Genomic DNA, 14,576 nt, shown 5'->3' with positions numbered 1-14,576 from the left:
AGACAAAGTAATATTATATCAGCAGGTATTTAATCAAAAAGCATATACCGCATAACCTTATAGGTAAAAAGCTAACAGATTTAGCACTTTATCATGAGGGGGGAACGTTAATTTAAAGTTAAAATCTGTGCGCCAACCCACTAACAGAAGGACTCACACAGGACAACAGTTATGTAGTAGTGGAGTACTGACGTTTGTTCACACGTATGTTTATTTGTATTATACCATGGCAGTATGTGTGTGCATTCACGTGCAGTGACGCATGTCTGAGTGGCTCAGACTAATCCTATTAGATCCCTCTCTCTCTCCCACCTCTATATTTACCTCACCCCTCTCGCTGAGATTATCCTGGATATATTTTCTGCATGGGCCTGTGCAGATCAGTAGCTCTTCGGCAGTACAATCTACTGGGATTCACTGGAACCAGGCTCATTGACACATCCTGGCTGTCAGATCACCTTGATAATCGGATCCCGAAGAATCACTATTATGTTTTGAGGGGTAATTGAGTGATATCAAACTTCAACTAGCACTGTTACGCTGTGTAGGGAAGGCTTCACTTGGTGCTTGCATAAAACCTATCTCCATCTCCTTTGTAGTTTTCTGTCTTTCTTTTCACCACTTGACCTGCAGTTCATGTCTGCCCTTCCTTTGCAATCCAATTTGTCCTCTTTCTCTATCCTCCCTTCCCTTCCCTCCCTCTCTATCTCTTTAAGTAATAAGATTTCATCTGTTGAGCTGGAGTTTTAAAGGCCTAAAGCACTCTCACATATACAGGAGCAACCACTGTCCCTCAGTTGCAACACTGCCACACCTCCAGCTATCTGTGATCTTCCTTCAACGAGTGCAGGGTGAACAAATACCAGAGAGAGGAGTGGAGAGGCAGTGAATGGTGTCTCTAAAATAACAAACTTCGCAGGATGTAAAGGAGGAAAGAAAGCAAATCAAATAAAGAATACGATGCCTTGACAGAAAGAAGAAACTCTGGATATATTTCTTTTCTTGTGGGAGTCGAGGAGTTTGAAGGTGAGGTAAATTAATTGTGTATATTCAGCTGCCACTGCACGTCCAAGGATTGATGCTCTATTAAAATAGCTGCTAACACAACGTGGCTGTGTTGCTAGTGTATATCAGCTGCGATCGATCAGCTCCAAAAAGTGAATCAGATGATTGTGAAATAACTCTTCCCACTGTAGGATTTAAGCTCTGACCTTTCCAAGTCTTACGGTAAATCCTCTTTTTCCAGGTGCGGTTCAATGCCGCTCAATTTCAGATGTATTCCTCCGACATCAGCCCGGGAAGTTTCAGTCCAGAATTGTAGTCTCAAATAGAACCGGCAAATCGCAGAGCCAGAGAGCCAAATCTAATTTGTGAGGTTATCGCTGTCAATTCACAGCCTCCAGTGACTGCTGCGGCAGAAATACAGGCTGGCCGAGACAGATAAAGCACATTTCTCAGCTTTTAGGCCTGAACTTTATTTCTATATCTGTAATTTATTTCTTATGTGGCTGTTTTGTTCTGAACCATAAGTCTGCTCTTGAAAAACACCGTCTCATAAAAGGCCCATTCATCCTGGCTGGCTGGCTGGCTATAGCTGTGCTGTTGTCTTCTATTTAAATAATGAATAGAAAAACTGTTGTGGCCTGCAGACTGGATGTCCTTTAATGGGTGACTACATAAAAATGAACTAGTCATGAGAACATTAAATATACATTTATGTGCCTGGACCTATTTTTTTCTAATTGCTATACTGCTTTTCTCCTGGATAACAGTGGATACATACATTCAAATCAAACATATGGACTCTCAGAACTGTTCTGCTGGCTCCAGGAGTTAGCGTCTTAATAACTGGCCACATCTAAACATTAGACAATGTGCAAACCTGCATTTGCAGTGAAGTCAAATTGCTGCCTTGCCATTATTTAATTAAAAACTGTGATTATAATCATTTAGTCTGAATCAATTTCTGGACTTACTCTTCTGAATCCATGCAATACTGATGCAACTCACGCTAGCTTGTGGAAGCACAGTTTGTTCTGAATACCTCTGGCCAGCTGTGTCTCTTGCATGTCGTGTGATTCATGCAAACGAGAGTGGTCATGGTCAGGAGAAGACTTTGATGTCCTAGTATTGTATGCTTGATGTTACTTGTCAAATACCAGTAAATACCAGCCTCCTTTTTTCGGGGGGTGGGGGGCTGATGATGAACATAGAGTTAGAACTGTTTTCGTCTTTTGTCTTGATGTGGACAGAAGTAGGCGGTGCTTTGTTGCACCTGTGACCACAACCAACTGTGACAGAAAGTCATGGGTAGTATTTGGGGATTGCTAACTGGTGATTCTAAATTGGCCATAGGTGTGCATGTGAGTGTAAATGGTTGTCTGTCTCTCTGTGTTAGCCCTGTGATAGACTGGAGACCTGTCCAGGGTGTACCCTGCTTCTTGCCCGATGACAGCTGGGATAGGCCGAATCATCTTGGGATGCTACAGTTTTAATGCTAGTTGCTAGTTTTGTTCTCTAATGCATAATTATCTCTGCATGATTGAGAGTCATTCTGGGAAACACTGAAAATCATAGTTACTGTAAAACTCATCTCCATACAATAGTACATGAGTACCTGAATGTCAGACTCTATGCAGGCAATGACCTGCATGACATAGAACACACATGTTCTGCATATTGTAGCACATGTTTTTAATAAATCTATATATGACCACCCTATCTCCTCATAGGCCTGGATCACTTCCCATTCTTTCATCATGGTAGACCTGTTCCTCAACCGAGTTCTGGTCGAGAACAACTGGGACCAGGACGAACTCAACACGGAGCGCGAGATCACCGGGATCCTTGAAAACCGAATCCTGATGCTGTTCTTTGCATCAGCAGACTGTGAAAAGTGCCGAGAGTTTGTGTATGTCCTGAATGATTTTTTTAAAAGACTGAAAGATCCGGCGTACATCGAATACCCAAAACTGCTCGCGCTCATCTACATCAGGTCTCCTTTTTTCCTTTTATTCATATCTTTCTTGCACACACGCAATTGCATCACATCCATGCTGTTTTATCGGTTACGAGATTTCCATTTTCTCTCTCCAGCCTGGACCAATCAGAAGAGCAGCAGGAGAGATTTCTCAGAGATCTGCACAAAAAGGTTCTTTTTCTGGCCTTTGAGGACCCATATAGGAAGTAGGTGATGAAAGGAGGAGAAAAGTGCCTTTAAAAATATATGTGTATTTTTAACTTTTGCAAGTTTCTCACTTCTGCAACTTAAAAACCATGTCTTCATGTGTGTTTTTGATTTCTTAGGGAACTGCAGGCCATGTTTAAGGTGAAGGACGTACCAACAGTAGTAGTCTTGCGTCCTGATGGCTCTGTCCTCTCTCCAAATGCTGTGCAGGACATCCGTCGTTTGGGTTCTGAATGTTTCCGTGACTGGCAAGAGTCAGCCGAGCTTGTCGAGAGGAGCTTCATGCTCAACGAAGAGTTTGACAACCTTAATCTGCGCAGTGCCACTGACCCCGTGAGGAGGCTCAAGTACAAGACAGAGGACGACAAGAGGAAAAAGAGATGGTGGAACCTGTGGGGGAAGGGAACGGAGGGAAGTGAAGAGGACAGGGAGACAAATGGAGCATGGGATACGAAGAAAAACGAGGGAGAGAATGGCACATGGTGGAAAAGATAAGGAAAAAGACAAAAAGAAGAAAAGGCCTAAATATGCCGATCAGACATAACATTATGATCATTGACGTGTGAAGTAAATAACATAGATCATCTTGTGACAATTCAATGTTCTGCTAGGAAACTTTTGGACCTGGCATTCATGTGGATGTTACTTAGACATGTAGCACCCACATAGACCAGACCAGGCACCCCCACCCCATAGCAATGACACTCCTTGATGGCAGCAGCCATCCCCAGCAGGATGCAGCCTGCCAAACTGATCAAGTATCTGTGGGATGATCCACAGAGGCCCCTCCCCTCAACCCATAGGGCCCATTCTCTGATGAGTCACAACTGTTTTGGAGGCACAGCATTAGGAAGGTGGTCATAATGTTTTGCCTGATCAGTGTATACACTGTGTATACAATTAAATCAATAACAGTTCTCCTGTTCCTGCAGCTGTTTGTTCTATATCTTCATCAAGATTGTTTTATTAATATACTGTATATAATATACACATAAATGTTGTTACTGTCATAAGAACAAATGTCACTGTTTTCACATAGAGAAACAAACGTCTACAGAATCTCAAACCATTTCTGCCTAAATAAGAAAGAAATCCAGCTCCAGAAATCAATATTTGTGTCTTTGCAGTGGATCAAATGACAGTGTATCATGAGAATTTAGTCATACATGCAATCTCAACTGCGCCTGTACTTTTAGCCTTTTTTTTTTTATTACCTCAGTCTTTTCTTTTGCTGGCAATTCAATTCAAGACCTGTCAATTCAATTTCCAGCAGCACCAGGCAGCTGTTTTGCCAAAAGTACTGTAATATCAGAAGTGGAACCAGTAATGAACACACTGTGCTTTACTGCCTATCACGCTAAACAAACAAGGCTAGCTACTTACTAAGGAAAAAATTCCATGTTTCTGAAACTAATGGTCCAGATATTAATATTCAGACCATTTGACAGAGAAATGTTCTTAATAGGTGGTGAATGGACTTAAATTAATAGGAAACACAACTCCAAACGGAGGTCAGTGTCTACTGAATGTGTTGGCATGCAACTTTTTACTATAGGCAGAAACCTGACTGCAGTTTTGAAGAACCAGCGAGTAAGATTTGGTGAAATCTATCAGCAGAAATGGAATATAGTGTAAATATTTGTGTTTTGTTGGAGTCCATCAAGTTGTGCTAACATGTCTCTACAGTAGCCTACCCTGACTCTACAGAAGGCCTTTTACAGTATTTTTTATTTTACATTTAAGTGTTGCTCACATTCTCTCATGTGGTTGGAAAATGAGGGGTGAAGAGTATTCGGTTGGTTGCATTCTGCCACTTCACCACTAGATGGAACAAACGCCTGCACACTGGTCCTTTAAATTAAATAAGATAATCCGTTAATTTATCCCACAGTGGTATTGTAAATGAAATAAATATCTTTTTAGTCACTGTGTGTGTTTAATTTACATAAATCACAGAATTTATCACATTATCATGCTTTTCTTTGTTAACTACAGTACTGTATATCTCCCAAATTGTTAAATATACAATGTACTGCCGTTCAAAAACAATGAAGTCTATATTCTTCTAAATTAAACTCTCTCTTTATGTCCCTACTTCCGTTCCTCAACTGTATTATGCTGTTTCCAGTAGCACAGATGTCCCCTGTGGTTGAACTCTTCTATTAGTTAGTGAATAATCAAGGTCTGACTGGGGCTCACTTCATTAGAGGTCTTTTTTAAGTTCTTTTAAATATGTCTCTCATTCTGTAATTTCTACTCTTTATTCTGACAGACGTGATTGCTGACTGCTTTCATGTACGAACGCAGTCAATGCGAGCACTTCATTTTCCTTGTCCCTCCGTCACCTTGTCTTTCAGTCCCTCCCTCCCACACAGAGGAAGGGAGGTGGAGTGCAGACACACAAAAGGCGAGGGAGTGAGCAGCTACTGCCACCAAGGTGAAGGATAGAATGAATGAATGTGATACAAACTGACAGACTGGGGAGTGATTCAGGTGTGATCTAGGAAGAGTTGGAAGGAAAAAAAAAACTGATTGTGAAGGCCGTTTTGGATCTGCTGCCTGAAGGGGAGATAATATTTGTTAGAGGTAAGCAACTGTGAGGATTATCCGATTTAACCGCAAGCAAGATTATATATGATTACTGCAATAGATGTGCGTGAGTACAGTTACATAAAAGGCAAATGCATCAAATCACACGCATAAATCTTTGCAAATGTCAACACTTTTTCAGCATATTCTTATTTGTGTTTTGGTGTATTTATCTTTGCTATTTACAGGATTTTCCTATTTATCCAAACCACATAACTAGTCAGTTCCTCTCTCCCTGTAGCTTCCTAATCCTCAGTACTGATCGCTTCATCATGGTGGAGTTATTCATGGATCGGGTTCTGGTGAAGAACAACAAGGACCAGGATGAGCTGGACACAGAACATGAGATCGTGTTGCGCCTGCAGAACCGAATCCTGATGCTCTTCTTCGCATCTGCCGCATGTGAGACCTGCCAGGAGTTTGCGCCCACCCTCTCTGACTTTTTCAAACGGCTGACAGATGAATTCTATGTGGATCGCTCTGCTCAGCTGGTTCTCCTGTACATTAGGTACCGCACACAGAGTGACACACATTAGTCAGGTGTTTACTGGCTGTGTGTTAACACTTGCACTGGACTAGATATACTCACAAACCCCAATCATCTTAACATAACCTATCCTTAACCCCGATCTGAAACTGAATCTCTCTGTGTGTACTTTCACAAAGAAGTAACTTTGCACACATATGAATTCTGTTGGATATGATATAGACCACAAACAAAGTGACACTTTGTCAGTTTCCCGACCATGTTCCTTTTCTCTCATTGTTAAGTTTGGATGAGTCAGAGGAACAGCAAGAAAGCTTCCTCAAAGAGCTCCCCAAGAAGAGCCTGTTCCTGGCCTATGAGGACCCCTACAGGAGGTGAGTGAGACCGGCCAGTTAATTGTGTGTGCAACCTGCTGGTGAATGATGGTCATGCAAATATGCCTAGCTGTATAAACCCATTAGCGCTATACCAGGGTGTGTGCCAGCGTGTGTGTATGCCTGTGTCCACAGGGAGCTGGAGGCCATGTTTAATGTGGAGGAGCTGCCCACAGTGGTGGTGCTGCGTCCCGACTGCTCCATCCTCATCCCTAACGCGGTGGAGGAGATACTCCGCCTCGGCCCTGACTGCTACCGCAACTGGCAGGAAGCAGCAGAGCTCATCGACAGGAACTTCACGATCAATGATGACTTTGAGGAGAAGTCCATGCGCAGCTTCAGCGACCCTGTGAGAAGACTTAAGTACAAGGTGGAAGACGAGAAGAAGAAAAGGAAGAAGAAAAAGCGCAGAGGGTGGGGTGGAGGTGGGGACGAAGGAGGGGAGGCGGATGGAGGAGCTGATGACAAGGAAGGAGGAGGGTCGCCATGGTGATAGAGACCAAGAACAAGAGAACGAGACTGTGGATTCCCACAGAAGTTGATATGTTGACAGTAATTAAAAGCTTTGTCACCGCGTTTCTTCTGGTGCACAGATTTGTTTAGCCTAACTGAATACAGATATATCTCAGCCTATGAAGCAGAAATATCAAGCTGATGGAATTGAGACAAGCTTTGCTTTTCAAAATCAGTGGTAAGCAACAGCTGTGGTCTACACGGGCAAAAACAGCTCATTATATGCCAACAAACAATACACAGTAATGTAACACACCATGTAAAGAAACACTGAATGCTGCTAACCAGTGCTGACATCAGCTTAGAATCAACTGAATTCACCGTCTTCAGATGCTGCCAAGCCTACAGGCAAGAGAAGATTTTGTCTGAGCCAAGACTTTCCATTTTGGCTTGTTTTATTACACCCTGGAGATTAGTCTAACCATTCCTCTATTTTCAACAACACAGCTCTGTATAGACCCCCCCCCCCCCCCCCCCCCTTTTTTTTTTTACATGATAATTTGTACGGTCCAATCAAAACACAACATGCATAATCTGAAATCAATGAATTATTCAGGCCCATTAAAATAATTTTGTTAGTGACTGTTTTGCTCTGAGTGTTTGTGAAGTCTAGCTGCACTTTAGACTACACAAGCAGCAATCAGGGCTATTCAAAGGGAGTCAAGTGAAATGATGGAGAAACTGCCTCCACCACATAATCAGTGATTTCCTTTGACTGCAAGTCATCCTGTTTCAGGCTGAGGGGCCGTGTTTAGCCCCTGCGCACTTCCTCGCACATGTATGCAGCATTGATGATGCTTTTATGTGAGCCGTCAGTCATCTCCATTTGCAACAGTTCCCCATGTTGCAGGAGGAAGGAATATAAGAGGTTTTCTTCCTCCGTATTTTTATCCCCTGAGTGACCTGTGCATTAACCACACGCTGCCAGTGCTTTTGAAATGATAAAAACAAAAAGGTGTGGAAGTGTGGAAGTGTGGTAGCGGCAGCAGGGCTGGCGTTAAAGCGCGTCCGAGAGACAGATGATGGCACCAGAGTATCATCAGGTGTCATCAAGGTGTTTGATGATGGGTATGGATTGATGTGCTTTAGAAAAGGCAGTGGCACGGTGATTTATTTCAATGCGTCAAATGTTGTAGACACACTGACAAATGGCTCTCATGTTCTGACAGAGCAGCAAGAAACAAATCTGTTCCTCGTTTTCAGGGAAATTACTATGCTGGCTGGCAGTACGCTGTGCATGCTCCACAGAAAACCCTATGGCTCCCCTTGCTCCACCTTTTGGTCAGAAAAACTGTAGCTTAAATGGTAAACCTGAACGGGAGCTGGTCAGACCTGAAAGAGATGGATGCCTAAATAAACATGAGGCTGTGTTTATTCCATATTCTTTTGCTTTTGCCTACACAGCAGCTTATTGTTGCTCACTCAGACAAACCTTGACAATATAGTCGAAACCCCCCCACCAACCTGCTTCTCTCTCTCTCTCTCTCTCTCTCTCTCTCTCCCCCTCTCTCTCCCCCCTCTCCCTCTCTCTCTCTCTGTGTCTCTGCTCACGTACAGACGCGCACGCATAAACACTCACTTGCGCACACAAACGCACAGACGCGTTGCGCGCTCTCGAGTGCAGAACGCGCAACAAGCGGACCAAGCGGATGGAGAGAGAGAAGAAGAGAGAAGGACGGATGCAAGGCGAGGCCAGGAGCGGGAAACCTTATCTCTCCTGATTGTCCAGCTGCTGTCCTTTTCTTCTTTTTTCGCCCCAGCATCATTTTATAACACGATCCTTTTTTTTCTTTTTTCTTTTTCTTTATTTTTTTTTTTAAAAGAAACGCCTCACAGCTCTCCACATCCGTCCTGATGTGCCGCTGCGCCTCATCACGATTCTTCAAGGATATGCAAAGCGGCTGTTATCACGTCGACGCTATTTTCCACTAGACGCAAGGATGTACTTGATGGACGATGTCGGAAGCGTACGATCAACAATGGCAATCGAAAGCCGGGCTCGGTGAGCTGTAGAAATCGACGGAGAGGCGTAGAGCAGACGAGGCTTGTGCGTTAATTTGCGCCTAATTATTGTTTTCGCGTGCAATCGCGTGCTTTCCTCCCTTCATCCATCGGAGCTGTAAGGCCCGTAGCCCGCATCGTATCTGGGCATGAAACCCGTGGGAATTATGATACCAACGTGACGCACAGTCACACAGCACAGCGGGACAGACATCGAGCCTCGACAGGACGGAGGGAGGGTGTGAGGTCCAGCAGAGCAGAGCCCTACACAGTACACTGATCACAGGGGGAGGACGCCCAGTTGTTGTTGGACATATCGCGCTAATGACTGCCTTATAACCCAGCAGGTATCGCCCACCAACATCTCCCAACTGAGTGCATATTTTTTTTTTCATGCATCGGGTACAGCGTAGCGGGAGAAAGGGAGGAGAGTACAGTGGGTGAGGGCGCGGAGAGACGGGATGCGGGAGACGCAGTGAGCGAGGAGGAGGAGGACGAGGGAAACCGGAGGATTGACGGTAAGATATGGATATAGGCTCCGAGGATGAACCCCGCCCCTCACCACCCCCCCTCCCTTTCTCTCTCTCTCACTCTCTATGTTTCCTATGCACAAGCGCACATACATGATCAATGCCCGTAAAGACAGCAGAGGTGCCCTGCTTCTTTGCTGCTGCTGCTGTTGCTGCTGCTGCTGCTGCTGCTGCCAAGGGCCATTTCATCACTCAGGGACAGGGATCTGATGTGCGCTGGGGCTCCTACTGCTGGCTGCCATTAAACCTGGGTCAGTAGTAGAAGAGTGCTGTGAAATATTCATGGGCACGTGATTAGCCTCTCCTGGGCCCCAGAGGAGTACAGCGAAAGAGTGGTATAATGATTGAGGGTGTCCCATGCTGGCACACCAGAGACAGATCTGTCATGGGCGGGATGGCTGAAATAGGTTCATTATCGCACTCCTTGATTGTGGTGTCTTGTGTGCTGCAGTGAACAGTGGTGTAAACACACACACACACACACGCGCGCACACCCACAGGGGTTTAAATGCAGGTTTTGGTTTGCTGATTCACCACGAATGGGAACATGAGGAGAAAAAGAAGACCGAGTGGAAAAGGCTGCAGACTGAGTGAGAGTCCATTATCAATATTTTAGAGAGGGAAAGAGAGGACTGGGTCAGTGGAGGAGGCCAGGGAGAGAGTGAGGCATGAGTGACCCCGAAGAGGAGACAGAGACAGAGAGAGAGAGAGATGCGGAGGAGAAAGGAGGCGAATGAAAGAGGAGAAAGCCTGAGGGAAAGATGGAGGAGCAGCTCAATGGCTGACAGGACTCCCGCTCTTCTGTCAGGCTCAATCTCAGATACACTTGTAACCCAGAGCGTATATACGAAGATAATGCCTGTGCAATACTAATTTAATAGAATGAATATGGTGCTTTGCTGATTAACATTGAAACAGATTTTTTGAACAAAGCTTTTAATAAGATGACTCACCTAGGTTGTTGCATGTATGTGTGTGTGTGTGCGTGTGCGTGCCCACGCTGCGCATGTTAGATGGGAAAGAGAAAACAAAGGTAATGAGGTTTGTTTCCATGTAGGGATCATTTACATCCACCACTGTGGAGAAAAAAAAAAGCAAAGTGATTTGCTTAAACCACTCAGACACACACCCACACGGACGCACACACACACACACACACAATTTGGATGGATTTTCTGCCATTTGACTTGTAAAACGCACCATAATTGTCTCTTTCTGTTCAGACCACCTCAAACAGGTTCTTATCGTGTCTCTGCGAATCAGCCAGAGACACTGATTCAGTCTCCCTGTTTGCGCTGCGAGCGCTTCATGCAGGCCTGTGCAGAGCTGTGGGCGGATATATCAGTGTAATATCAGTATGATGTGATATGAGACTGGACATCAGCTGGGCTTTCACCTGTAGTCACAATGCTGGGCTGCAGCTAATAATTATATTCACGATCAGTTAATTAAAAATGGCAGATAAATGCTATAATGAATAGGTTGTCAATGGAAGAAAACACAATGAGCTTTCCTAGAGCTGAAGGTGATGTCAAGTAGGGTAGAGACATAATTGTATGTGACAAAAAAATATTGGATATGATAAATAACATGATAAATCCTCACATCTGAATACTTTAAAAGGATCAGAATTATTAATAATTTGTCAAACAGCGCACAATTCATTTTCCATTAATCACCTGAACATGAATCAATTAACAGCTGAGTGCAGCTTGGAACTGACTGCAGCTTTGCAGTTTATTTCAACTTTGCACAGATCATCAGACATTATCATTAAACCGTTTTTATATTTCACTGTATTGTCCAGTAGATTATGGGTGAAATGGATGCAATTTTCCATCACAGCATGTACGTTTTCATCAGAGTATATGCATATATATGATTAGCACTGTTGCCCCACAATGAGAAGGGTCTTGGGTCCAACCTGTCAGCTGGCTCGGGCTTGTTTTGCGTGTGGAGTTTGCGTGTTCTCTGTGAGCCTGTGTCTCGCCCAGCCTGCAACCTCCTGCGGGATGAGTGCTCACAGATAACGGACGGATGAGTGGATACATTATCTAAAAAAACTAATTTGTAAAGCTGGTCATGGATAAACTGCCACACTCGAATGTCCGCTTTTGCTCGTCCCAGCGAATGAAACACCCGACACATCGAGCTCAGGGTGCACGTTGTGGTACGGTGTTTAAAAGGAGAAAGATTTCTGTCATCTCACATGTACAGCCTGTCGCCATTTTGCTCAAACCTTTTGTCCAGCTTGAGCCCGTTCTGCTTTCCAACATACAAAGCTACAAGATGCACTCTGTTCTGTTTTATAGTTTCAACAGCTCATGTTACAGGAACATGCTATGACTAAACTAAGAGCAGTATCACATTTTCTAAGGCTGCATAGCGGCATCGCAGTATGTTCATGCCAACGTGCGTTTAGAGTTGGTAGGAGGTGTAATTGTTCCTCCTGTGTTTGTATTTATTACACTATGAAATGTGACAGCTTTTTATAGATAAAATAAGACAGAATGTGTCATTGTATTTATGTAAAAAATAAAGATCCCAATACTTAGAGATATTACATGCAATTTAGTAATGGTGTTACAGAATTGCAAAATCAATGGCCATGACAAGTTCCCGTCTAGCGACTCCAATCTAAGAGATGGGAAGAAAAATTCACAGTCCTTGTTTTCTGTGCAAAAACACATCATGCCATTTATTTTACTGTCACGTCCAACAAAGAAAATCATCAAATGCAAAAAACATGACTATTCATTTTCTGTTGATTCAAAAATTGTCTCCGTTCTGGCCAACATCCAAATCATTCATAAGCAAATCAGATTTGCTTTTAAATCCAAAAACTGTATAAAGCTATATTTGAACTGCATTAATACAAACATGAGCACATCTAGATTAGTGTGCAGTGCTTTAATCACTTCACTTTAGCCACATGACCAATTCTGTAATCACACATTTGTCCGATGGCCTGAACGCTCAATGCATTAGCATCTGAATGTTTCCATTCTCACCAGAATCTATCTCTGCTACTGGAGGAAGCTGAAGATTTAACTTTCCACAGTGCATGAATGTGGGAATAGGCCTCTTGTTATATTCCTCGATGGGTTGATCGCCGCTCATCTCTGACTGGACACAATGGAGGATTTAAATTGCTGAGGTTTCTCATTAGCGTCAACTAAATTCTAAAATAAAATTTTCACTAGACTGCGGATTTTTTTCTTTCGTCACTGACTCTGGAGCTGTGCCTGAAGGGGCACTTGCATGACAAATATCAACGTGGGGATATTGTTTCAAGATAAACTTTGAGCAACCTTAAATCTGTCCTTTGGGATCACCTTGTGTGTGTTTTTTTTCTTCTGTTGATGAATGATCATCTCAGAAGAGACAGAGGCATATTTCAGCCTTTGTGCTTCATACTCCACGACAGTCAGGTAAAAACAAAAGAGTGATCAATGAGCAAAAACACTTAAAAATTCAGGAAACCCTCGGAGACCGAGAAAGTGCTTATGGTGCAAAAAAAAGCCAGGTTGTGCCTTTAACTCAGAGAATGTGCGCTGAGGGCAGGATTGGGATCTTGATAAATATGTGAGGAAACTTATCAATGTTTAATCAGTCTCCCTGCAGACTTTGGAAGAGACTTAATTCTTAAGGTGAAAGAAAATCAAATGACTTCTCATGCAAAACCTTCTCAGAGGCTATCTCTGTCCAACACATGCAATATTGGTACGCAAATGTGGAATAGTATGGGAAACCAGGGAGGGTTTTTAGCCTCTAAGGCTGGCTGCATGATATAAAGTCTATTACCGATCTAAATATGTTGCAGTGCAGCAGTGTACACTTTATCCTGTTTGGCCTTTTAACAGGGGACAAGGTTGAATACCAATAACTAACAATGAAATTAAACTAAATCAAATTAGAATAGCTTCAACATATGGTTTGGATAAACTGTATATCCAAGCCATCTAATTTTTTTTTTTTTTTTTTTGCGCATTAAGATACATGCAGTTCAAAGTCTCTTAGGATTTCAGACGTTATAATGCTCTGAACTTGGCTCTGATCGCCGTCTGTGTTTTCTTGCTGCAACAAATACATGACTGACAGAGGGCGACACCTTCAGTCCCCAGAGCCACTCATCGACCAGACAAACATGCAGGCTCTAAAACCTCGTAAGTGGCTTTGACTGCAGTATGTATGCCTTGGCCCTCTGGGAGATGTAGAGGTCAATGGTCTGAAACAGGCTGACAGTGACAGAGTTCACTGTAGTATGTTTTAATCCTTAAATATGATCTGCAGCGGCAAGGATATTTTATACATGTATACATATATATATATATATATATAAAAAATTGTTATGTTGTTATTAAAAAGTATTTCAGACTCTAAGCTTTGCTGCTGATGTGCTGTCGGGAGTTTAATCTCTCTGTCTGTCCCTCATCCTTTGATTGCTCTCTCTCTCTCTCTCTTTCGCTCCATCACACGCACACACACACACACACATTCATTCATTCATTCATCCATTAGGAACATAACACTACAAGGCTGTTTTGTCACTGCGCTTCATAGTGATCTGCCCTCGGGCACTGATAGCTCTCTGACCAGAAGAGGGGGAGGTTGCGTCGCTCTCTGTTGGTTTTATGGCCTTCACATCAAACAGTGTGAATAAAACTGGCTCGATTTCACAAGAACATATCCTCCCCATAACAATGAGTCAAGTCTTTTTTTTTTATTATTTTATTTTTTTATTTTTTAAAAAGTAATTATTTCTTACATATTTAATCAGTCTAATTACACACAATTTGTTTCAGATCTCTTAAAACTCCCTGGAGTCTTTCATCAAAATGCCAAACACACTTCAAAGCCACATATGTTTATTTCTGAATTAGAACGGAGATTTC

At 43.1% G+C, this 14,576-nt stretch overlaps 2 protein-coding genes across 2 annotated transcripts; both read left to right on the top strand.

Moving 5' to 3' along the window:
• Window positions 1–2,716: 2,716 nt before the first annotated feature.
• LOC311496519 (nucleoredoxin-like protein 1) lies at window positions 2,717–3,913 on the top strand. Its single transcript, XM_084556406.1, has 3 exons — window positions 2,717–2,995; window positions 3,097–3,186; window positions 3,307–3,913. The coding sequence occupies exons 1-3, from the start codon at window positions 2,760–2,762 to the stop codon at window positions 3,680–3,682; spliced, it is 702 nt and encodes a 233-aa protein (XP_084412532.1). The 5' UTR covers window positions 2,717–2,759; the 3' UTR covers window positions 3,683–3,913.
• Window positions 3,914–6,048: 2,135 nt separating this feature from the next.
• Window positions 6,049–7,130, top strand: LOC311504334 (nucleoredoxin-like protein 1; the record flags this gene model as incomplete). The annotated part of the gene is made up of 3 exons (XM_084567356.1): window positions 6,049–6,284; window positions 6,548–6,637; window positions 6,773–7,130. 3 exons carry the CDS (start codon window positions 6,049–6,051, stop codon window positions 7,128–7,130), a joined length of 684 nt encoding a protein of 227 aa, XP_084423482.1.
• Window positions 7,131–14,576: the final 7,446 nt, after the last annotated feature.

The sequence above is a fragment of the Chelon labrosus genome (assembly GCF_963514085.1).
Source record: "Chelon labrosus genome assembly, chromosome: 2".
NCBI classification, from domain to species: Eukaryota; Metazoa; Chordata; class Actinopteri; order Mugiliformes; family Mugilidae; genus Chelon; species Chelon labrosus.
This window is presented reverse-complemented; position numbering and strand designations above follow the sequence as displayed.

Coding starts and splice junctions, on each gene's coding strand:
- LOC311496519 (XM_084556406.1), top strand. CDS start 2,760: ATGGTAGACCTGTTCCTCAACCGAGTTCTGGTCGAGAACAACTGGGAC. Junction 2,996..3,096: donor CTCGCGCTCATCTACATCAG/GTCTCCTTTTTT, acceptor TTCTCTCTCCAG/CCTGGACCAATCAGAAGAGC. Junction 3,187..3,306: donor TTTGAGGACCCATATAGGAA/GTAGGTGATGAA, acceptor TTGATTTCTTAG/GGAACTGCAGGCCATGTTTA.